Here is a 24,748-nt window from a genome sequence, read left to right on the forward strand (position 1 = left end):
CAGCCTTGCCTGCCGGAGGAGCTCACCGATGGGACTTTGTTCAGATCTTTCAAGAATTTGTGAGCTCCTCACACAATCCAGCTTGGTTAAACCCAGGATGGATCGTAGGCAGGCCAGCCTAAATGTTTCTAACTGGCGCGGATGTTCCATTAGGGGGGTCTACGTTTCACAAGTGTAGAGAAGAGAGGGAATGACTGTGGCCGAGAAAACCTGCAGCTCCGTGCAGAGCAACAGACCAGGTAGCTTCCACACAGTGTTACGCAACCGATGAAAAGATCATTCTGTTCGACTGATTCGGAGTGAGACATCTGCTGTAAAACCGGAGCCGGTCATAAGCACACTGCCCAGATATGGGAAACTCTCCACTCTCTCCACAACAGCCTCATCCCCAATTGGGAGCTGTGGGAGTGGAGTGTCCGATGGTACAAAATACCCAGGTAGGTGCTTAGTTTTGGTGGGGCTGATGGTAAGGCCCCACCTCTTAGTGGCAAGCTCCAGGTTCAGCAGCAGCACCTCCAACTCCTCCTCTGAGTGAGCAGCAATTACCAGATCATCGGCATACGTAACATGGTTGAGCAATAAGGAGATATCCCTTGACTGCACCCAGACATCGATCAGCCTCCCGTTGTATCTGTACCAGGTGGAAATTCCTCCGGTACAGCTATTATAGGCTTCACGAACTACGTGGTCGAAATAGATGTTAAATAATGTGGGTGCCAGAGGACATCCCTGTCGCATCCCAAGATGTACAGGGATTGGCTCCGACTCCTGGCCACGTAGTTTGACCCAGGCCCGCTCACCATCATGAAGGTCCTTAATGATCGTGAGCAGAGGGTCAGGGACTCCGAAAGCATGAAGTACAACCCAGAGCCCAGGCCTACTGATGGTATTATAGGCCTTGACCAGGTCAATAATCCAGAGATGTAGATCTTGTTGGAAATCCCTACACCTCTGCTGTAGCAGACGGACAGAAAATATGGCATCTGTGCAGGACTGCCCTTTCCTGAAACCACATTGGGGCTCTGAAAGCCTCTCCTCAGCGTGCCTAGCAAGGCAATGTTGATATAATCCTTAAAGAGGGGGACCACCAGGGCATCCTTCCAATCCTGCGAAACCCGTCCAGTGGTCCAGACTGTTGTTATGATGTCATGTAGGGAAGTCTGTACACAAACGCCACCCTCCCTCAGCATTTCGCTTGGGAGATAATCTCTGCCCGGTGCCTTTCCTGGTCTCAAACTCCGGATCGTCTTCAGTACTTCCTCAACAGATGGCACCTCAGCCAGCCACTCACAGGGGGTGACTTCTTCTTCCAATATTTGAGGCACTGCAGCCTCAGCAGGGTCATCCCCACTTTGTCCCACTGTTTACCAGGCTGAGAGATTTCCCCTCCCCCAGGACCTCACAGAAATGCTCAGCAAATCTGCAAACCAGTTCTTGTTGGGTCGGAGATTGGATCACCGTTCTTTCCCCTAATGATGGTAATAGGTATGGCGCTGCAGGTTACTTTTTTGACGGAGTTACAGAGTGATTTGTGATCGCAGGCCATTGAGGCAGACTCCATCTCCTCAACAACCCGCGACCACCACCCATCCTTGCAGCGCCTCATGGCTCTCCGAACGTCCGAGCGAAGGCTGCGGTAAGCCTCCTCATTCTCCGATGTGGGATGCTGTAGCCGATGAGAGTGGGCCTGTCGCTTTTTCTCAGCCAGCCTGCACACCTACTCTGTCAGCCAGGGTCTCTGAGGAGGTCTGTACCATGTACCCTCAGCAGCCATTGCAGCTGCATGAGCCACAGTTCTAAATCTCGCCCATTTCCCCTCGACATCAGGAGGAGTGGGGACGATGCCAACCCCAGTCGCAAGCCATGATAAAATTCTCGCTTGCAACTTTCATCAGCTAGCTGAGACCATACCACTATGGGTTTGAATGGGGTCCTGGGTGTACACCCACCACCGGAGTGGAAGAATGGCAGGCGCATCTTACAGATGACAAGTCGATGGTCAGTGGGCAGATCAGGTTCACGGTAGATCCTGGTTTCAAAGACATGGGCCCGCATCCGCTGTTCTGTCACTATGTAGTCCAGCAGATGTTGCTTAGACCCGGCATATATCCATGATGTTGTGTGGATGCGCCGATGCCGGAACAGCGTGTTGGTAATTACAAGCCCATGGGCTGCACAACAATATAGCAGCCTCCTGCCGTTGTTATTGAGCTGATCCGGCCCATGCCTCTCAATCCTTCCAGACCAGGTGCCAGCATCATGACCAACTTTGGGCATTGAAGTCACCCAACAAGATAACTCTATCCTGAGGGGCCACTTTAGCTAGCACCTGTGACAGGAGGTCATAGAAGGCATCTGACTCATCGGCCTTGCCTGCATCCCTCCACGGATGTTTGTCTTCAGTGGGGGCATAAGTAACCACGACCACCACTCCTTGCCTCTTGTTGATGGGAAGGCGAGCCCAAAGTAGCCTGGGGCTTACAGAAGAAGAGCTACTCCCTGTTGTTTGGCAATTTCCTGCCCCGAGTAGAGGACTGTCCACCCCTCATGGTGGCAGGAGCCCGAGCTGGTCCACCAGACCTCCTGAATACTACAGAGATCCAGGTGGTACCGGTCCAGCTCCCGACAGAGGAGTGGCAGCCTCTCCTCCGCAGTGAGCGTTCGAACATTCCACGTGGCCACCCATAGTGGTATTTTGTTGTTTCTGGAGGAACCCCGAGGGTAAGGATTCAGTCTCCTGGCTCCGCCAAATGGGGTTTGGTCAGGAAACGTCATAGACGCCTGTCCCCCCAGGGTCTCCGGCACAAGCTTATTAATTAAAATTTTCAGTCGTGGTTTTGTGGTCATTAATTGAAGGTGGAGGGGTTACCAGCCCCTCACACCCATCCAGAACCCCAATTTGGCCGCTGTGGTGGTTGCAAACGCCATGAGAGGAATGGCCAGTCTAAAAAGGCCCTCCTCCCACGGCACTGCTCACCACAGCGCTGCCGTCTGCCACACACACCTCACTCCACGTACACCACACACCACACGTACACCAAACACGCCCCTATGAATCTTCATAAGAGACCAAATAGCTGCCCCCCTCATCCCTCACCCCCTCGTAGAGAATTCTGCTGAACACGACTCACGTTATTTCGGACAGACATCGGTGGGATCTCTGCGGGCTCTCTGCGGGAGCTTTGTGGGATCTCTGCGGGATATGTGCGGGATCTGTGTGGGATCTCTGTGGGATCTGGGTGGCATCTGTCCGGGCTTCCTGCGGGATCTGTGTGGGTACCCTGCGGGATCTATGTGGTTATCTGTGTGGGATCTGTACGGGATCTCTGCGGGATCTATGTGGGATCTGTGTAAGATCTCTGCGGGCTCTCTGTGGGAGCTCTGTGGGATCTCTACGGGATCTGTGCGGGATCTCTGCGGGATCTATGTGGGATCTGTGTGGCATCTGTCCGGGGGCTCTACGGGATCTGTGTGAGATCTATGTGGGATCTCCGTGGGATCTGTGCAGGCTCTCTGTTGGATTTCTGTGGGATCTGTGTGGGATCCCTGCGTGAACTCTGTGGGATCTCTGTGGGATATGTGCGGGTTCTCTGTCAGATCTCTGTGGGATCTGTTCAGGCTCTTGGTGGGATCTGTGTGGGATCTCTGCGGGAACTCTGTGGGATCTGTGTGGGATCTATCTGGAGTCTCTGCGGGATCTGTGTAGGATCTACGTGGGATCTCTGTGGGATCTGTGTGCCATCTGTCCGGGGGCTCTACGAGATCTGTGTCGGGTATGTGGGATCTGTGTGGAATCTCTGCGGGATCTCTGTGGGATCTGTGCGAGTGTGGGATCCCTGCGGGAACTTTGTGGGGTCTGTATGGGATCTGTGTGGGTTCTCTGCGGGAACTCTGTGGGGTCTCTGTGGGATCTGTCCGGGGTCTCTGCGGGTTCTGTGTGAGATCTCTGTGGGATCTGTATGGGATCATGTGGGATCTCTGTGGGATCTATGTGGGATCTATGTGGGATCTGTGCAGGCTCTCTGGAATTTGTGCGGGGTCTCTGCTCGGCACCTCCACTGCTGATGCGACTCTCCTCGCTTCCTCTGCCGGGGACCCGAGTCGGTGTCGCGGACACGACGCGTGACAACCACGGGGGCCAAGCCATTGCTAGGGTGCGGGGATAACTCGCGGTCGTCGCGCCAGCAGCGGATCGAGCGTGTCCCTTAAATTAGCCCGGTCTTAATTAGCCCGCGCCGTTAATTGGGGCATAGGGTGCCCAATGTGCGACCGCGTCCACAGCGCAGCGCGGCCTCGTTGTCCCCGGCTCCCGAGACTCAGTCCTCCTCCCCCTTCTGACATCATCCGCCCCCCAGCCCCCCGCCTCATACTCCTCCTCCCCCGCTCCTCCTCTCGCCTCGACTCTTCTGCCGCGCGAGGAAGAGGCACAGTGCCCCCCCCTCCCACACCGTACGGTCGTGTCTCTTGCGCTAACTCCCCTCTCGCTATCGCCCCGCGCTCTCTAACACAGACAACACCGCGCGTCTTCCTCTCTCCACGCCTCGTCTCGGCTGCACGGCGATGCAAGGCTGAGCCGCCCTCCCGGCTCTCTCCAAAGGTACTCACGCGGACAGCGATTTAAGGCGATCACCCCCCACCACTACCCCCCCCCCCGTGCCATTGTTATTTACGCGTCTCTTGTCCACCCGCTTCACCTGATGTCGCCGCGAATGATGGCGTCCTCTGTTTGCGGTGACGATGAGGTGGGAGAGGAGGAGGAGGTGGGAGAGGTGATCACGGGGACATCTCGCTGTGAATGAGAGGGATGGTTGCGGTGCGAGGAGGAGGATCTTGGCCATTGTCGGATTCATCTTCACCACCGCCACTGTCGCCGCCTCGATTGCGACTCGAGATAGTGCGCTGCATGAACGCGGATCGAGCGTGAATCACCAGCGCTTGCATCACCAGCGCTAGAATCACGAGCACTAGAATCAATCACCAACGCTAGAATCAATCACCAGCGCTAGAATCAATCACCAGCGCTAGAATCAATCATACCAGCGCTAGAATCAATCACCAGCGCTAGAATCAATCACCAGCGCTAGAATCAATCACCAGCGCTAGAATCAATCACCAGCGCACGCATCACCAGCGCTAGCATCACCAGCGCTAGCATCAATCACCAGCGCTATAAACACAAGCTCTACCGCGCCGCACTACCCAGTGAGGCCTCCGATCCGCGCAATGATGGAGGATGTGGGGTGTGATTGTTTATTTGTTTGTTTATCCGGAGCTGGGAAATCCGCTCCACAATGACGCCCCGTGACAGACTGGGGTGAGGAGCAGGTGGAGGTGGGGGCTCAGAGCCGACCTCTTACCGATTCAGTACTCATCACGATGCAGTACTCATCATGATGATGGGGGGGTGGGCTCTGAGATGGTTTCGAATGCAGTCCCGCGCGGTATCCCCCGTGTGTGCTTTTGCAAAGACATTTTTCATTCAATGGAAATTGGGCGCAGTTCACTTTTGGCGCTCACCAATCACGGCGTAAAACAACAACAGCAGCAACATCCAGAGAACCGTCGTTGAAGGCCACTGCGGGGAGCACACGGCTGGGCTGGAATCGCGCGGAGGTTGTTCTCACGGATAATTCGCCCCGAGGTCACCAGAGGAGTCGGAACTCGGAGATGGCTCGCGGCTCTTCGCTGCCGACAACAGCAGCAGTAGCAGCAGCGCACCTTCTCAAACATTACACAGCAACCATCTCTTGTTGTGGGGATGATGCTGCTGCTGCGTCGGCAGTGGTGCACAAGCACACACACACAACAACAAAGACGAAGATTCCCCGTGTAGCCTGTTGGGGAAAGTGCTGTTAGCGAGCAGCACTTATGAAGGCACGGTAGACAGGGGGGGGGGTGACCAGAACCACGCCCGGCCGCCTTTGTCTTTCCAGTGACGATGTTTACACCGCACCAGGTACTCATTTGAGGCTGAGTCGACCTAGGGGAGGCACGCAACAACACAGTGGTGATACACAAGCCCACAACAACACGTACATCGGCTTAGACTGCTGAGGTGAAGGCATCAATACACATGGCGATCTGTATATATTAAGTATATAGAATATACACGTGGTATATTGCAAAACAAATGCAAATATTATCAGAGCATGTTTGTTGATATGTTTTGCCACAAGGACATGTGGTTAATGCAGTCTTTGGTGCCTTGTAAAATGAATCTATTTGGTGTTTGAACATCTTAAAAGCTGTTTAATTGTCAGAAAGACTAACGCCTATTATTTTTTACATGGCGATCTGTATACACAATGTATGCCTATCTGTATATACAATGTAGATGCAGTGTGCATGACGATCTGTATACACAATGTAGATGCAGTGTGCATGACGATCTGTATACACAATGTATATGCAGTGTGCATGACGATCTGTATACACAATGTATATGCAGTGTGCATGACGATCTGTATATACAATGTAGATGCAGTGTGCATGACGATCTGTATACACAATGTAGATGCAGTGTGCATGACGATCTGTATACACAATGTATATGCAATGTGTATGACGATCTGTATATACAATGTATATGCAGTGTGCATGACGATCTGTATATACAATGTATATGCAGTGTGCATGACGATCTGTATATACAATGTATATGCAGTGTGCATGACGATCTGTATATACAATGTAGATGCAGTGTGCATGACGATCTGTATACACAATGTATATGCTGTGTGCATGACGATCTGTATATACATTGTATATGCTGTGTGCATGACGATCTGTATATGCAATGTATATGCTGTGTGCATGACGATCTGTATATACAATGTAGATGCAGTGTGCATGACGATCTGTATACACAATGTATATGCTGTGTGCATGACGATCTGTATATACAATGTATATGCTGTGTGCATGACGATCTGTATATACAATGTAGATGCAGTGTGCATGACGATCTGTATACACAATGTATATGCAGTGTGCATGACGATCTGTATATACAATGTATATGCAGTGTGCATGACGATCTGTATATACAATGTAGATGCAGTGTGCATGACGATCTGTATATACAATGTATATTCAGTGTGCATGACGATCTGTATACACAATGTAGATGCAGTGTGCATGACGATCTGTATACACAATGTATATTGAGTGTGCATGACGATCTGTATATACAATGTAGATGCAGTGTGCATGACGATCTGTATATACAATGTAGATGCAGTGTGCATGACGATCTGTATATACAATGTATATGCAGTGTGCATGACGATCTGTATACACAATTTATATGCAGTGTGCATGACGATCTGTATACACAATGTAGATGCAGTGTGCATGACGATCTGTATACACAATGTAGATGCAGTGTGCATGACGATCTGTATACACAATGTATATGCAGTGTGCATGACGATCTGTATACACAATGTATATGCAGTGTGCCTGACGATCTGTATACACAATGTAGATGCAGTGTGCATGACGATCTGTATATACAATGTAGATGCAGTGTGCATGACGATCTGTATATACAATGTAGATGCAGTGTGCATGACGATCTGTATATACAATGTAGATGCAGTGTGCATCACGATCTGTATATACAATGTATATGCTGTGTGCATGACGATCTGTATATACAATGTATATGCTGTGTGCATGACGATCTGTATATACAATATATATGCAGTGTGCATGACGATCTGTATACACAATGTAGATGCAGTGTGCATGACGATCTGTATATACAATGTAGATGGAGTGTGCATGACGATCTGTATATACAATGTAGATGCAGTGTGCATGACGATCTGTGTATATACAATGTAGATGCAGTGTGCATGACGATCTGTATATACAATGTAGATGCAGTGTGCATGACGATCTGTATACACAATGTATATGCTGTGTGCATGACGATCTGTATATACAATGTATATGCTGTGTGCATGACGATCTGTATATACAATGTATATGCTGTGTGCATGACGATCTGTATATACAATGTAGATGCAGTGTGCATGACGATCTGTATACACAATGTATATGCAGTGTGCATGACGATCTGTATATACAATGTATATGCAGTGTGCATGACGATCTGTATATACAATGTAGATGCAGTGTGCATGACGATCTGTATATACAATGTAGATGCAGTGTGCATGACGATCTGTATACACAATGTATATGCAGTGTGCATGACGATCTGTATACACAATGTATATGCAGTGTGCATGACGATCTGTATACACAATGTATATGCAGTGTGCATGACGATCTGTATACACAATGTATATGCAGTGTGCATGACGATCTGTATATACAATGTAGATGCAGTGTGCATGACGATCTGTATATACAATGTAGATGCAGTGTGCATGACGATCTGTATATACAATGTAGATGCAGTGTGCATGACGATCTGTATACACAATGTATATGCAGTGTGCATGACGATCTGTATACACAATGTATATGCAGTGTGCATGACGATCTGTATACACAATGTATATGCAGTGTGCATGACGATCTGTATACACAATGTATATGCAGTGTGCATGACGATCTGTATATACAATGTAGATGCAGTGTGCATGACGATCTGTATATACAATGTAGATGCAGTGTGCATGACGATCTGTATATACAATGTATATGCAGTGTGCATGACGATCTGTATACACAATGTATATGCAGTGTGCATGACGATCTGTATACACAATGTAGATGCAGTGTGCATGACGATCTGTATATACAATGTAGATGCAGTGTGCATGACGATCTGTATATACAATGTATATGCTGTGTGCATGACGATCTGTATATACAATGTAGATGCAATGTGCATGACGATCTGTATATACAATGTAGATGCAATGTGCATGACGATCTGTATATACAATGTAGATGCAATGTGCATGACGATCTGTATACACAATGTATATGCTGTGTGCATGACGATCTGTATATACAATGTATATGCTGTGTGCATGACGATCTGTATATACAATATATATGCTGTGTGCATGACGATCTGTATACACAATGTAGATGATGTGTGCATGATGATCTGTATACACAATGTATATGCAGTGTGCATGACGATCTGTATATACAATGTAGATGCAGTGTGCATGACGATCTGTATACACAATGTATATGCAGTGTGCATGACGATCTGTATACACAATGTATTTGCAGTGTGCATGACGATCTGTATATACAGTGTAGATGCAGTGTGCATGACGATCTGTATATACAATGTAGATGCAGTGTGCATGACGATCTGTATATACAATGTATATGCAGTGTGCATGACGATCTGTATACACAATGTATATGCAGTGTGCATGACGATCTGTATATACAATGTAGATGCAGTGTGCATGACGATCTGTATACACAATGTATATGCAGTGTGCATGACGATCTGTATACACAATGTATATGCAGTGTGCATGACGATCTGTATATACAATGTAGATGCAGTGTGCATGACGATCTGTATATACAATGTAGATGCAGTGTGCATGACGATCTGTATATACAATGTAGATGCAGTGTGCATGACGATCTGTATATACAATGTATATGCAGTGTGCATGACGATCTGTATATACAATGGTTCGATTGAGGCATACACTCAACTTGGAGGCAACACTATTTATTAACACTTAACCAACTCAACACGATACATAAGGTGGTGACCACCATCCCTAGTTAACTAACACTCGGGGGAAATACTACATAACGTGACCAGGGCAGGTTAGCAGGTTGCCTGGTCACGGACGAAGCCCGGAGACTCGAGGACCGCTGATGGCGTCTTCATCCCAGGGTTGAACAGCCCAGCTCTCACTTCACGCCCCGCTTATAACTGCTGTGGCATGGCCGGCCCCGCCCTCGGCCATGCCCCCCTTCCCGATCCTTTGGGAAGGTACGGGCCCCTTACCACGTGACCACCAAGCTCCCCCCTGGGGCCCCTAGCCCCCCTTTGTCTGGTCACGTGTCCTGTTGGATTCACGCAGAGTCTCACGGCCTGACGCGACCTCCGTGACACCCCGCATACAGTACCCGTACCGAGCCAACGTCATATGTCACTATGCTCGTTAGTGTCCTGACACATTTGGGACGTCATATGTCACTACATCTACAATGTATATGCAGTGTGCATGACGATCTGTATACACAATGTATATGCAGTGTGCATGACGATCTGTATACACAATGTATATGCAGTGTGCATGACGATCTGTATATACAAACGTAGTGTAATATGCTGCCTGGTGGACAGCAGCGGCAACTGTGGTGGACAGACAGTACACACGCCGGTGGGGGTGTGCACGGTGTGTTGGCAGAGAGGAGGAACTAGGGCAAGGGTCGCGGAGGACCCCATCTGGAGACCCCTGGAACCTGCTAGCAGGTTTGAGAAGGGAGGCGAAGTCAGGGCGGAGCCAGGCCACGTTGGTAGCATAAAAGGAGCCGAGAGCGGGAACTTGAGGCTGCCGGTTCTTGGAGTGGACTCGTCTCGTTGTCGCTGTTGTCTTGTCGCCATCATCGCTAACGTCTCCGCTAGATATTGCGCTACGAAGGATAGTAGTTGGCTATCTCAGTCAGCGCTGTCAGTGTTAGACGGCTAGTGTTGTGTACAGACTAGGCTAACCTACTGTGGAGAGTGTGTGGACGAGACCATGGAAGTTGTTAATAAAGAAGGTTCCTGCTATAAACTTTGTCCCTAAATCGTTGACACTACAACTCGTGTCAGAAGTGCTTGGAAAATTTGACGGGCATTAGGGTATAAGTCGCAATGTCGAAGTTATCCAGGAAGAGGAACCCACCCATAGTCTCATCAGAGGACAAGGACGGCGAGACGGTTATCCCTCGGACAGCCCTGGGACCTGGGACCCTGGTTACAAACCCCTTGGGCGCGGGAGTGGCGGCTGCGGATCAACGGGAGAGGGGCGCCGATCCTCCGGAGATGCGAGCCGAGAATGGGTGGCGCGAGGAGGTTGGCTGCCTCAACCTGCTCATCGTGACCATCGGCCAGCTGGTCGCGCAGCTCTCCACATTCGCGCCTGATGTCCAAGGGTCGGCGAGTGGGCCGCGGCACTCGCCGGAGCGGCTGTATTCAGCGGCAGTTCCCGCAGCGGAGACCACACGGTTGCCGGCTGCCATTTCGCCCGCGGAGGGCACAGTATGGTAGGCGGGTGCCATTTGGCATGGGCCGCAGGGCTCGCTGGAGCTGCCACCGACAGCAGCGGTTCCCGCGGTGGCAACAACGCGGTTGCCGACCGCCATTTCGCCCGCAGAGGGCATTGCGTTGTCTGCGGGTGCCACTGGGAGTGGGCCGCGGGGCACGTAGGAGCTGCCGCCTGCAGCGGCGATTCCCACGGCGGAGACCACGCGGTTGCCGGGCGCCATTTTGCCCGCAGAGGGCATGGTATGGTCGGCAGGCACCATTTGGAGCGGGACGTGGGACAAAGCTAAGGCGGCGATGCAAGGAGCCGCGTTCTGACCACAACGGCTGTCTCCCATTCGGGAGTTCATGGCGGCGGAAGGTGATTGGACGGCGTTTCATCATAGCTTCAAAGCAGCTTTGTTGTCCGTCGGGTGGACGGAACAGGAGGCCCTGCGAGCCCTACCGACGGCCCTCAACAACTATGCGTTGGCGGCATTCCAGGCAATCCCGGAAGGTGATCGGTCAACTTTACAGTGGGCATACGTCCAAATTGCGGCAGTCTTCGACCCGCCGTACACCGCTTGCAGTAGATTTTTGCAGCAGAAGCGGGGGGAGGCCGAGACGCCTCTCGCTTTTTATAACGCTCTGCTGGCGTTGGGGCAGGAGGCGTATCCTCACATGGACCGGACGGCAGTGGAGAGGCTGCTTTCGTTGGCGCAGGAGTTGGGGGTCGTCCTAACGATCACGGGGGACGACGAATTGATGTCCTTGAAGATGGCCTGGTGGATTCAGGCCCACGAAAGCATGCAGCAATAGCCCAAGGTGGCGGCTTGAACAGGGGACGCCGAGGCACAGGGGCCAACATGCCGGGAGGTGGAGATGGTGGCTGCGGTGTACAGTTATGGGCCGCATGGGAGGGGCTACCTCAGAAGGCCGACGGGATGGAGTTGGCGAGAGGGGAAGCCCCTTCCGCCCTGGAGAACCACAGCCACCTGCTTCAGGTGTGGTCGGCCGGGCCACATCAGTTCTCGTCTGTGTCCTGTCGCCTCTACACAATCCATCTGGTTGCACAGCCCTTCTGGTTACACAGCCCATCTGGTTACACAATCCATCTGGTTACACAATCCATCTAATTACACAATCCATCTGGTTACACAGCCCATTTGGTTACACAATCCATCTGGCTACACAGCCCATCTGGTTACACAATCCGTCCACGACTACCTACACCAGTGACGATTATCTGAACTTGTCCTTGGCCGCCCCTAGGCTGACTCAGCCTCAAATGATTACCTGGTGCGATATGTAAATATTGCCATGAGGGAGACAAAGGCGGCCGGGCATGGGTGCTGGCTGCCCTCATGTGCTGTGCTGGCTTTCACTAGTGCTCACTCGCTAACAGCACTTGCCCCAAAAGTCTGTTCAGGCTATGTGGGGATCTTTGTCTCTGCATGGACCTACATATCTGCTTTATTGACCTCGTCAAGGCCTTGTTTTCTTTGGGTGTAAGTGTGTGTGTGTTTAAGAGAGTGTGGACGTGTTTATGGCGGAGTAAGGGTTGTGAAAACGTCCAAACCACTCTCTCCATGTTCTCCAGGCGCCAGTAAACTCTCGTATCCACAGCGGCCATTCTACTGCTCCCCTACATGGAGTTAATGATGGTCTCCCCACAGACCATGGATCCATTTTAAATCCTTATTCTCCTGGACCTGGCACCCCAGACCGCTACCCCCCCCCCACCCATCTCCGTGTCCCCACCCTGGCCTCTGCTCCACTCAGACACTCCCGGGCTGCGGTGTCCTGCAAGGCTCCACCCTCGCCCGCTTACTCTTCTCGATGTCTCCTGCTTCCCTAGAGAAGCTCATCACTCCGTCTATTGCAACATCTCCCAAATTCTACTATCTCCCTACCCTAGCTGTCACTCAGACCCTTATCCCTGGTTTCATCCCGACTTGACTCCTGCGACTCTCTTCATTAGGGCCTCTCCACATCCCTCCCCTCATCCCTCACCTCCCCTCATCCCTCACCTCCCCACATCCTTCACCTCCCCACATCTCTCACCTCCCCTCATCCCTCACCTCCCCTCATCCCTCACCTCCCCTCATCCCTCACCTCCCCACATCTCTCACCTCCCCTCATCCCTCACCTCCCCTCATCCATCACCTCCCCACATTCCTCACCTCCCCACATCCCTCACCTCCCCTCATTCCTCACCTCCCCTCATCCATCACCTCCCCACATTCCTCACCTCCCCACATCCCTCACCTCCCCTCATTCCTCACCTCCCCTCATTCCTCACCTCCCCTCATCCCTCACCTCCCCTCATCCCTCACCTCCCCTCATCCCTCACCTCCCCACATCCCTCACCTCCCCACATCCCTCACCTCTCCACACTTCAGATTATTCAAAATGTCATTGCCATAATTGTCACCCGTACCCCCAAACATGGCCATATAACCACAATGCTCCAATTCCAAGATTAGTTCCCAAACCAATCTCAAATCGACGTTTAGATCACACTCACCGTCTTCAAGATCCTCCATGAATGAGTCTCTCCCTACCTCTTGTGTTCTCTCATCACACGCTATTCCCCTCCACGCACTCTCCTTCCTCTCCTCTCCTTTCTCATCGCACCCTACTCCTCTCCGACACTTTCCGCTCCACTAACCAAGGCTTTCTACGTTTCTCCGGTGGGTGGTCGCTCATTCTCCACGGCCCCTCTGGCCCAGCTTGAGAGCATTTATTTCCTGCTGCACTTTCTCCCCTTCGCAGATGAAGCAGGAGGCAGGAACGTTTTGGAATGGTGTCACATGAGAAAGGAACAAACACATCGCATGCTTTCAGATGCACTTCTGGATGTGCTTCTGCGGCCGTCTGTAACGTTCTTCCTTCCGATATTAGGAAGCCACTGGAGCTTATGTACTCTTAAATCTAAATTTAAAACTAATTTATTTACATCTGCTTGTTGTGTTTTGTTTGTTATCCTTCCCCCACACATACGATTAGCACAGTTGGCTCCGTATGGTGCGAAAGATGTTCAACATACATACACATGCACACATAACACAAACATACGTTCCTCCCTTGTTCCAGGAACTCCACCGCCTGGCGCATCGCCGCCCACACCATGCGAGACGACTCGCGAGCGTTCATGGAGGGCGACGTAGAACACAGCGGCGTCTCGGTGCGGCCTGCGACCAAGGTGCCCAAGCAGTGCCGCGGGGGCCCCAAGGTGCACACGGACCGGACGCGGCTGCTCGCCGACGCCGGCAAGAAGCGGCGCCAGCGGTATGTCTCCAAGGACGGCAAGTGCAACGTGCACCACGGCAACATGCGCGAGACATACCGCTACTTCACCGACCTCTTCACCACGCTCGTCGACCTCAAGTGGCGCTTCAACCTCCTGGTCTTCACCCTGGCATACACGATCACATGGCTTTTCTTCGGATTCATTTGGTGGCTGATTGCGTACATCCGCGGGGACCTGGATCACATCGGCGACAATTCGTGGACGCCCTGCGTGGACAATCTGAATGGCTTCGTGTCTGCCTTTTTATTCTCCATCGAGACGGAGACAACCATCGGCTATGGCCACCGGGTGATCACCGACCGCTGTCCCGAGGGGATCATCCTGCTGCTGGTGCAGGCCATCCTGGGCTCCATTGTCAATGCCTTCATGGTGGGCTGCATGTTCGTCAAAATATCGCAGCCCAAGAAGCGCGCCGAGACACTGATGTTCTCCAACAATGCGGTCATCTCCCTGAGGGACGGGAAGCTCTGCCTCATGTTCCGCGTGGGCGACTTGAGGAATTCGCACATCGTGGAGGCGTCCATTCGAGCCAAGCTGATGAAGTCCAAGCAGACCAAGGAGGGGGAGTTCATCCCCCTCAACCAGACGGACATCAACGTGGGCTTCGACACGGGGGATGACCGCCTCTTCCTCGTCTCGCCGCTCATCATCTGCCATGAAATTAACGAGCAGAGCCCCTTCTGGGAGATGTCGCGTGACCAGCTGAAGAAGGAAGAGTTTGAGATTGTCGTGATCCTGGAGGGCATGGTGGAGGCCACCGGTGAGTGTCCCCACCGCTGGCACACCGTGTGCTGCGGCAGATTCCTTCTTTTGTGTTTCCTGTCTGTCTCTTGCGATGTCTCTCTCGTGCTGTCTCTGTCGTGCTGTCTTTCTTGTGATGTCTCTTGCGATGTCTGTCTTGTGCCGTCTTTTTTTGTTGTCTCTCTCTCGTGCTGTCTCTCTTGTACTCTCTCTCTCTCGTGCTGTCTCTCTCGTGCTGTCTCTCTCATGCTGTCTCTCTCGTGCTGTCTTTCTTGTACTCTCTCTCTCTCGTGCTGTCTCTCTCGTGCTGTCTCTCTCGTGCTGTCTCTCTTGTGCTGTCTCTCTCGTGCTGTCTCTCTCGTGCTGTCTCTCTCGTGCTGTCTCTCTCGTGCTGTTTCTCTTGTACTCTCTCTATCTCGTGCTGTCTCTCTTGTGCTGTCTCTCTCGTGCTGTCTCTCTCGTGCTGTCTCTCTCGTGCTGTCTCTCTCGTGCTGTCTCTCTCGTGCTGTCTCTCTTGTACTCTCTCTCGTGCTGTCTCTCGTGCTGTCTCTCTCGTGCTGTCTCTCTCGTACTCTCTCTCGTGCTGTCTCTCTCGTACTGTCTCTCGCGTGCTGTCTCTCTCGTGCTGTCTCTCTCGTGCTGTCTCTCTCGTGCTGTCTCTCTCGTGCTGTCTCTCTCGTGCTGTCTCTCTCGTGCTGTCTCTCTCGTGCTGTCTCTCTTGTGCTGTCTCTCTCGTGCTGTCTCTCTCGTGTGTTTCAGCTGTTCTACACGCAGTGCACATCAGTATTGTGTTTATACTGCCAGGTAAACATTCACACTGTCATGTTGCGTTAATGCCTCACTTGTACCGTCTGTCCTAAGTGTACAGCTGAGACTGTCTGTCCTGTTTTCTTCTCCACATCCATGTCCTATATTTCCCATTCATGATAAGAGTCGAGTCCAACGCGTGGGCTGGCTGCAAGCCCAGATATAGAGACCCTCACCCCCTCTGGTGCCGCCCTCCCCTCACTACCATGAGCAATTAACCAATCTCCACCTCATCTCTGCCCCCTATGAGTGCGTTCGCCTCACCCATCACGTAGCTGACGAGCATTGTAACCTCGTTGGGGGTACTTTCCTCTCAACCCTGATCGGCTTCTTCATCGTCTGGCTTGCTGCTGTGGGAGCAACTCCCTGAGCGGTCTCTTCACTTGCACTTTGAGGGCCCAAGTGTGATTATTTGTGTGAAATGGTGCCGTCTAAAAATCGCCTAAAACTGTTACCGAAACTGTTTCCCGAGACACTAAGAATGCCACTCCTCCATGACTACGATCACCCTCTATGACAGAGGTCGCCACTATTCAGGAGTACGCAGTGGCGCAGTAACTACATTATCAGCTCAGGCGGGTGCGGCAATCGGTAGAGGTGGGGCCCCCATGTTTGATTTGTCTCGTACAGTCGCCAAACTTTACCGCTCTAATTGAATTAAAATAAAACTTGGAACGTAAATGAATTTTTTTCATGAAATAATTAATTAAACCGCGTCTTAAATACGTGTTGTTGTTCTTTTCCACTGTTGTTAAAAACAAATCTCATGGTGGTTGTCAAGGGGGGCCCAACTCATAGCTTTGGCCACACGGGGGGGAGGGGGGGGGGCAAGGCACTCCATGCCTGCCCCACGCTCGTTACGCTACTTGGAGTCCCGGGTCCCAGCCTGTCCTTGCCACCAATGCCCCGCAACGTCCCAGCAGTCAGCTGCTGCTCGAGTGAGCACTGAGGCAGTGGCGCTTGTCTCTCGTTTACATCCTCGCAGAGCCAGTGGTGGAAATTCTGCATCTTACGTCGGGGGAGAGTCTGCCCATAGGCCAGCGTTCTTCACTCATTTTCAAAGGGGGGGGGGGGCACACTTTCGTCCATAAAAAAATCATCAGTGCGAGGGCCGCCACACATTTGAACCAATTGAGAGCAGCACGATGATAATGTCACCATCTGTGTATTGTCGGGGGCTGCACGTCCGGGGCCGCACTAAAGGCCACCAGAGGCCCGCTGACGTTGCAATGAAGAACACTGCCGTAGCACGACCAATGTTGACTTCTCTACAAAGCGTTTTTAATTTTATCAACCCTGCGGTGGGGGGGTGTGGCTGAGTCGACCCTTACCACAACCGAGATTTGAAACCGCCCTGCTCCCCGCTCCAGGCATGACGTGTCAGGCTCGCAGCTCCTACCTGGAGGCCGAGGTTCTGTGGGGCCACCGCTTCCTGCCCGTGCTCACGCTGGAGGAGGGCTTCTATCAGGTGGACTACGATACCTTCCACGACACCTACGAGTGCAGCACCCCAGCGTGTAGCGCACGCGACTTCGCCGAGACGGCGAGCCGCAGCGAGGCGGAGCGGCGGGCGCCGTCCATCTCCAGCCGCCAGCTCGCGCAGGGCCCCGACGGCGAGGCTCATGAGAGTGGCGCGCCTGGGGGGAGCGAGCAGAGCGAGCAGAATGGGGACGTGGCCAAGATGGGCAGCGAGCCGAGCATGTGAGGTGCCGGGTGTCGTGGTGGCAGCGGTGGCGTTGAGGGGGTTTGCGCATTTGTTGAAGGCGGCGGCCGTAAGGGGGGGGCGTCGGGTGGGGAGAGAGGGACATGAGCGTTTGAGTGACGAGCCCGAGCCGTTTTGCCACGCCACATTCCGATCTGGGGACAGTGTTTCGCAGATGTTTGAGCTACGATCGATGTTACCGGTGTACCCCGTACGGAGAAAATTTACATGACTTGTCTCGACCACCCTTGCCTTAACTGAAGATTCTCTCTCTCGTAGTGTCCGCCTTCGGGGAAATCGACTTCTACGCACTCCGTCTAAACACATTTAAAGGGTGTTTGCTCATTATATTTATAAAGAAACACGACACGTTCCTCTCGGTATTTAAATTAACTTAGAACTCGGCCCGTTTACTGCATCGCCATGGTAACTGCATTGCCACGGTAACTGCATCGTACTGCAGCGAACCCCGCTCGGTGGGCGGCTGCCGTCTTACGCGACGAGCCACGGGGCCCTGGCGTGGCTCCACGGAATGGCTCAGCGCAAGTGCAGCGCGGCCACGTGGCGAGACAACCACGCGGCCTCACGAAGGTTCGACCACCACACCCAGCCGTGCTGGGTCAGCAGTGGAGGCTCTACGGTGACGCGATGACTCGGTCTCTACGTGGCAGAGACACGGTTTGACAAAATAGTTTTGAGTGACAGAGCACTTGTAGTACGAGAGGGCATTTCCATTAAGCAGGGCAGCCGCCGCTCTCTAAAACGACCGGCCGACACTGGCCCAGGGCCCATGCTAGTAGCCGTGATTCGGTATTCTACATGAAGCCCTTTTGCCGTTTACTTCAGCCATGGTGGTAGGAGGGTAGCAGGGAGCGTTATCCAGCCGAGACGCCGCTTCCTTTCTCAAGAGTTCGTGGCATTTTCAACAAATGTCCGGCTCCAAGTCCCAACACAAGCACTGCGATGGCCTGGAGATTTTCCGGCCAGCCAACTGACTTTATTACTACTCTGCTTATTACTACTACCCAGTAAAGCCTCCATGAGTCTCAAGGTTCTCTCTCAGGAGGATCCTGCTAAATTTTCTCAGGACAGAGCAACCTTGCCATGTGTTTCCCAAGTAAGTTTATTTGTGAGTATTTTCTCTTTTGAAATCTATCCGCAGTATTAACCAGGGAGGCCTGCTGGAGTCAAACCACAGGGCTCCTCAACAAGCGGCGCCATGAACGCACGACCGATGGGCCGCCGCCACAAATTGCACAACGCACTCGAGGGCTGAGGCTCGAGGTGACTCAAGAGCCTGGGTGTCTCTGTTCAATGTACGAATGCATACAATGGCGTCACGGTGGCGAGATGTTAACTAACCCCCCCCCCCCCCCCGCCTAGTATACAGAAGGTCGTGGGTTCAATCTCAACCCTGATGCCTGTATATTGGGAGTTTGCATGTTCTCCCCATGGTCATGTAGATTTTATTTGGGTCTTTCGGTTTTTCCCTCCACATTTAGAAACATGCAAGAAGAATATGTAGTTGCAAAAAATATCCACATGATAAGCCACTTACCATGAGCTATCATTTGTGGCCAGGTCTCTTCTGAAAAAGCTATATCGTTCAGTGGGCCTTACCTGGTAAAATAAAAATTGTTTAGTTTAGTATGTTGAACTTCTTTCGCACCGTACGTAGCCAGCCGTGCTAATCGGAGATGCGCGAGAAGGACAACAAACTAAACATAAAAAGTAGTTATAAAGAAACGAGTTTTAAATCTTGATTATTTAAAAGTGCATAGCTCCAGTTGCTTCCGCAGAAGTGCATCTCAAAGCCAGCGATGCAGTAACCATCTTTGTTCGATGGCATACCAAAAAACAACTGCTGTGAGGATGAACTGAGTTCGCCCAGGCTCCCACCCTCTGGCTCATAGCGATCAATCCAAGTTTCACTGGCACTGTCGATGAACGATTAAATGCATTAATTGCCTTCCTAAAGGAATTCCATGAATGAGGAACCACAAACACAAATCATTTTGGGACCCAATGGGAACGCTTCATAAAGTCAAATGGTCATGGGTTAACGAAAAAGCCGTTACTTTATCTGTCCCTATAACCACTGATGCTCTTTATTTCTGCTCATCTGCCATTCAAATTGACCATCAATACGAGCGATGTTGATGTGCCAGCTGACTTACAATGTCTGGCGTCATCACAAACTCGCTCACATCCAGCAGTTTATCAATGGTTCCAGAATTCATGCATTTGTTACCACATTGCATATCCATTCTGTGACAAATTGAACACTGTTTTTATGCCTTCAGAGGACACAAAAACAACAAGAGATCACCCTCTCCCAATGTGCAGGTGTTCAAGGGCACTGTCGTTAGTGCTGACCAATGAACCAGATCGGAATCAATTCTGGATTTTAAAAAATCTGGGTTTATAAGGAGAATGTCGGATCGTTTTCAGATGTTACGATCATTTATGTAACACTGTTCATGTAAATGCGGGCTAACAACAGTGGCATGAGATCACGAGGTGCTAATAAGCAATGCCATATTAGCACCTCCTATTAGCACCTCTGATGAGCACAGTTGGCTACGTACGGTGTGAAAGAAGTTCAATAGGTCGGTAATGTCACGTCACCATTCTTTTCCGAAATCCAAAGTAAATGTGTTTTTGGGATGGTATGGAATGTCGCAACTCGTCGTGACTTCCGGACTCTTAGGATTGATAAGAAATCGGGAGCATGTCCCTCTCCCTGATCGGGAGCGCATCTTTGCTTCTCAAATGCGCTTCCAATCACCCCTCTACCACCATTCATGCCATCCCCGCTGAGTTCATCATTCAGAATGAATAGTTTTAGGACATTTGTTTCCCTAGAATTTGTTTGACACATGTTCTGGTAACTTCACAATCGCCCAAATTTAGACATAAATTCATGTTGTTCAGAAACGATATTCATTACCAAACGCAAATATCTTTGTGAAAACTTCAACCCGAACGCGATTGCACATTATGCACAATATCTCGAGAGTAATAGTTCAGTTTTCTCCCAAAAAAATTGTACAGCCAATAAAAAATGTAAGACGGCCGCACGGCACCTGTGGAGGGCGGGAAGTGTTGGTCGCGATGACATGCGCCAGTGGCATCCCCATGGCCCGTGAACGCGTCGCGAACACCTGGAAATCGTTCAACACAATCATAATAATTCCATTAATAGAGCGGCTTTTCATCAAGGATCACAAAGCGCCGTCCAGGACACAGCAGCAGCAGACATGCAGCATCAAAACAATTATATTATAATCCATTTACTAAATCAACTAAAAGTTTAATAAGCGTATAAATAGGTTTTAAGATGCATTTTTAAAATGTCCACAGACTGAGAGATCCTGATATCTTGTGGAAGAGCGTTCCATAGCCTGAGGGCTACACGGGAAAATGTCGGTCACCCTTAGACCAAAGCCTCGACCCTGGGAATGCAGAGAAGATCTACATCCCCAGTTCTTAGGGACGTTGAGGGGACATGGGTGCAGCATGTCAGTGATGTAGGCTGGAGCAAGATGATGGTTCACTGCTTTGTAAGTGAACAATAGGATTTTAAACTGTATTTTATGTCAAACTGGAAGCCAGTGCAGGGAGATCAACACAGGCGTAATATGATGTGAAGGTATTCTGGTTAACATGCTAGCAGCCGCATTATGAACATGCAGCAATAGTCCCCTCCTTGTCTACGAACTTGAGATAGTACGGGGGGTGGGGGCGGGGGGGTCAGCGTTCTGTCACGGCCTGAATAGAAGGGGACAATCGCCACTGCATGGCCACCTACGAGCAGTTGGCTCTGGGAGATGGCGGTGCCCTTTTTTTAAACGTTGCCCGCGTGGGGCGTCCGTCACAGGACCCCAGCCACCGAACTTTTTTTGGGTGTCAGAAATCGCGGCCCTGCAATGGATGGGGCCGTGCGATCCTCCTACTGTACATCGTTAGGTCAATATTTGAACCTTATGGTGGGACCCTGGGGTCCCGAATAAACAGAAGTAAAAATCGTAAAAAAAAATTGGCGACTCCGTCCCACCGCGCACATAAACGCCACGACCCACCAGAAATCAATCCTCTCGTTCTTCACCAAGCACCCGTCGTTTCCAAACTTGCCGTAGTCATTAACAAAACTTTTAAACTTTGATTAACGCATCGTGTAGAGCTCGTCGAGAGGAATAGATTGCCGTGTTGCTCGCCTTCAACAGACATAAAATGACGTCGCAACACTGTTTATGCGAGAGCCGGGGGCTTATGGGATCCCGGGGTCCCGCCATAAGATGAATTTGTATCCGTTGAATAAAATGGACGCCGGTTCAAAGAATCGGAGACATTGCTGTCGTGGTATCCCCGCGTGAATTCATATTGAAGCTTTCACACAACTCTTGGTAATCTCCAGTGAATGATTCATAGCTGTGGAACATCTGATACAACGATTGTTGCTTTTAACATTAACCAGAAATTGATCTTTGTGGAAACTGAAGAAACAATATGCCAATATTTTAAATGCAGTTTGCCCACATGGACACACGAAGAACTCACGACCGGATAAGCTGCGTATAACTTATGAAGTCACCACAACTCTACAATTGCATTCCATGCTTGGAAAAAACACTTTATATTGGAGTAAAATACTTGTAATTTGCATGGATTATAACTGTAATATAAATTTGATACATGTGTCACAATTACCCTGTGTTAGGGAACTTTGTTGAGGTTTTATACTCGCGAGTGAACACTGTAGGGATCTATATGAACACTGTAGGGATCTATATGCGTGCAATAATACATCAGGTCCCCAACCACACACCCATGTCACCAGGTCACGACACGGGAAATGTAGAGTCGCACTTTAACCATCGGTAATGTTGTTAAACTTCGTTGGTTTATACCACGTTTGAATTTGCAATCGGTGTTTATCGTGTTTTCCGCCACTCGTCCTGAACGTTTTATCACACACTTGGAGGCTAGAATCTGCCCTGCAGGCGGGCCGAATGGCCCCCGGTGCAACAGAGCCGCTGGGCATGAGTGCGTGAAGCCATATACAGTGGTTGCTGTGTTCCTGTGTTCTACCAGAACCAGACTTTCCTGAGTGTGTAAACATATTCTGCTCTCCTGTTTAACTTTCGCCCAACACACTACATGGCATCCATCAAGCACGTGTGTCGACACATGCAAAATGTTATTTTTTACAACAAAGATGAAAAAAAATACATAACTTGTCTTTGAAAATTCTTGGTAAAAAAATTACGCTAACATTTTGAAACGGGAAGTAGACAACAAATGTGAATTGACACCAGACCTGGATCCAAAAAGTACGATGTTGGATTCCCAAGCCACGTTTGAAGAACGGCAGCCTCACTTGGTCAGGAGGGATTTTAAATATCTCAAGCGACTGCATGTTTATGGGAACGGGATGTGCACGGGATTTACCCTTGTTAGAAATCACCAGCACTCAAATGCTTCGAGAGATTTACCCGCCAAAGTTCGTAGAGGGACAAGTTTCACCCATGGCAGCTCGCTCACCAGGGTCTCTGGTGCTGGCGCTGCGCCCTGAACAGGCGAGGCCAAAGGCCCCGATGGTGGCGCCAGCGACTGAAAGAGGTCACCTAGGAACGAGGCCACGGATGAGCGCGTCGTCCGATACAACACACTCAGCTGGCATTGCTAATGATCCACAATAAAGGGTGAAACTGTTGTTGTTCAGTGGTGAGGATTGTTTTATTGGCACGTGATGACAAGGTCATTGTGGCTGTAAGATTTTTTTATTACGAAGCCAATGTTGACATGTGGAGATGGGTTTTGAAATCATTTTGCATCGTTTATTTGAAGCATACTATTATCATAACGTTGTTTGATGAACACCCTTCTTTACCCCCACACCTCCACCTGCAAGTGTTGGTATGTACATTACTTACATTAAAGATTATGTTAAACTGCAAAGAGTATTGATGCATGTGAATAAATGTTATACAATATGTCCGATGGTCACAAGTATTGGTTCTCGCACCTCCACGCATCTTCCCATACTGCCCAACATCGCCTTCGTTAATTTTTTAAAATTAATTTGAACCTATCTAAGTGACTTTACCGAAAGACCCAAAGAAAATCGCCTTCGCATTTTAGTATAAATTAAACTATATATTTTTTTATTTTACCCAGGTAAGGCCCACTGAGCTATGTAGCTCTTTTTCAGAAACGACATGGCCACACATGATAGCTCAACGAAGTAGCTTATGTAGAAATGTACAGCAGCCAAATACTCTAAAGTCATGTTGCCTAAATGTGGAGGGAAAAACCGCAGGACCTGGAGAAAAATCAACGCGACCACGGGGGGGAGAGACAGACATGCACACTGCAAATATACAACAGGCATCCAGGGTCGGGATCAAACCCACGGCCTGTATACCTGGCGAGGCAGTGAACATCTTGCCACCGTGGCGAGAAGGGAGGGTATAACGTTGGCCAGCACAGAGAAATGTGGATCATGGGACACTGCTACCTGGCCCAGCCAAAGCATCCTTTCCTGCCATAGACACTCATGATGGGACGGTATCCACATCTGTGTGCAGAACTTTCAAGGATATGTGCATTCCCCATACAATCAGTCTGAATTTTCCTGGAAAGGGGTTAACGTTTAAAAAGCATAGGAATAAGTGGTATGGTGGAAGCCGAGAAGACCCGGAGCTTCGTGTGGAGTTACAGGCTAGGCAGCTTCCATGCAACTTTACGCAGCCGATGAAAATATGCTGCTCGAGCGATTCAGAGTGAAATCTCTGCTGCCAAATGGGAGATGGCCACGAGCACATTGCCAATCCACTCCACAACCACCCAGGCAAGTGCTTGCATCAAGTGGGGCTTGTGGTAAGGTCCCACCCACCTCATTGGGTGGCAGAGTGGTGGTGCAGTGGTTACCATTTGTTCTGCCCCACAGCAAGAAGGACATGGGTTCGATTCCCAACTCGAGCGCCTT

At 50.5% G+C, this 24,748-nt stretch overlaps 1 protein-coding gene across 1 annotated transcript; it reads left to right on the plus strand.

The window, feature by feature from the left end:
* The first annotated feature begins 4,113 nt into the window (after positions 1-4,113).
* Positions 4,114-23,755, plus strand: LOC133341974 (G protein-activated inward rectifier potassium channel 4-like). Its single transcript, XM_061550809.1, has 4 exons — positions 4,114-4,154; positions 4,511-4,597; positions 14,291-15,267; positions 17,426-23,755. The coding sequence occupies exons 3-4, from the start codon at positions 14,325-14,327 to the stop codon at positions 17,758-17,760; spliced, it is 1,278 nt and encodes a 425-aa protein (XP_061406793.1). The 5' UTR covers positions 4,114-4,154; positions 4,511-4,597; positions 14,291-14,324; the 3' UTR covers positions 17,761-23,755.
* Positions 23,756-24,748: the final 993 nt, after the last annotated feature.

The sequence above is a fragment of the Lethenteron reissneri genome, chromosome 13, assembly GCF_015708825.2.
Source record: "Lethenteron reissneri isolate LAM-NWPU_2019-01 chromosome 13, ASM1570882v1, whole genome shotgun sequence".
NCBI classification, from domain to species: Eukaryota; Metazoa; Chordata; class Hyperoartia; order Petromyzontiformes; family Petromyzontidae; genus Lethenteron; species Lethenteron reissneri.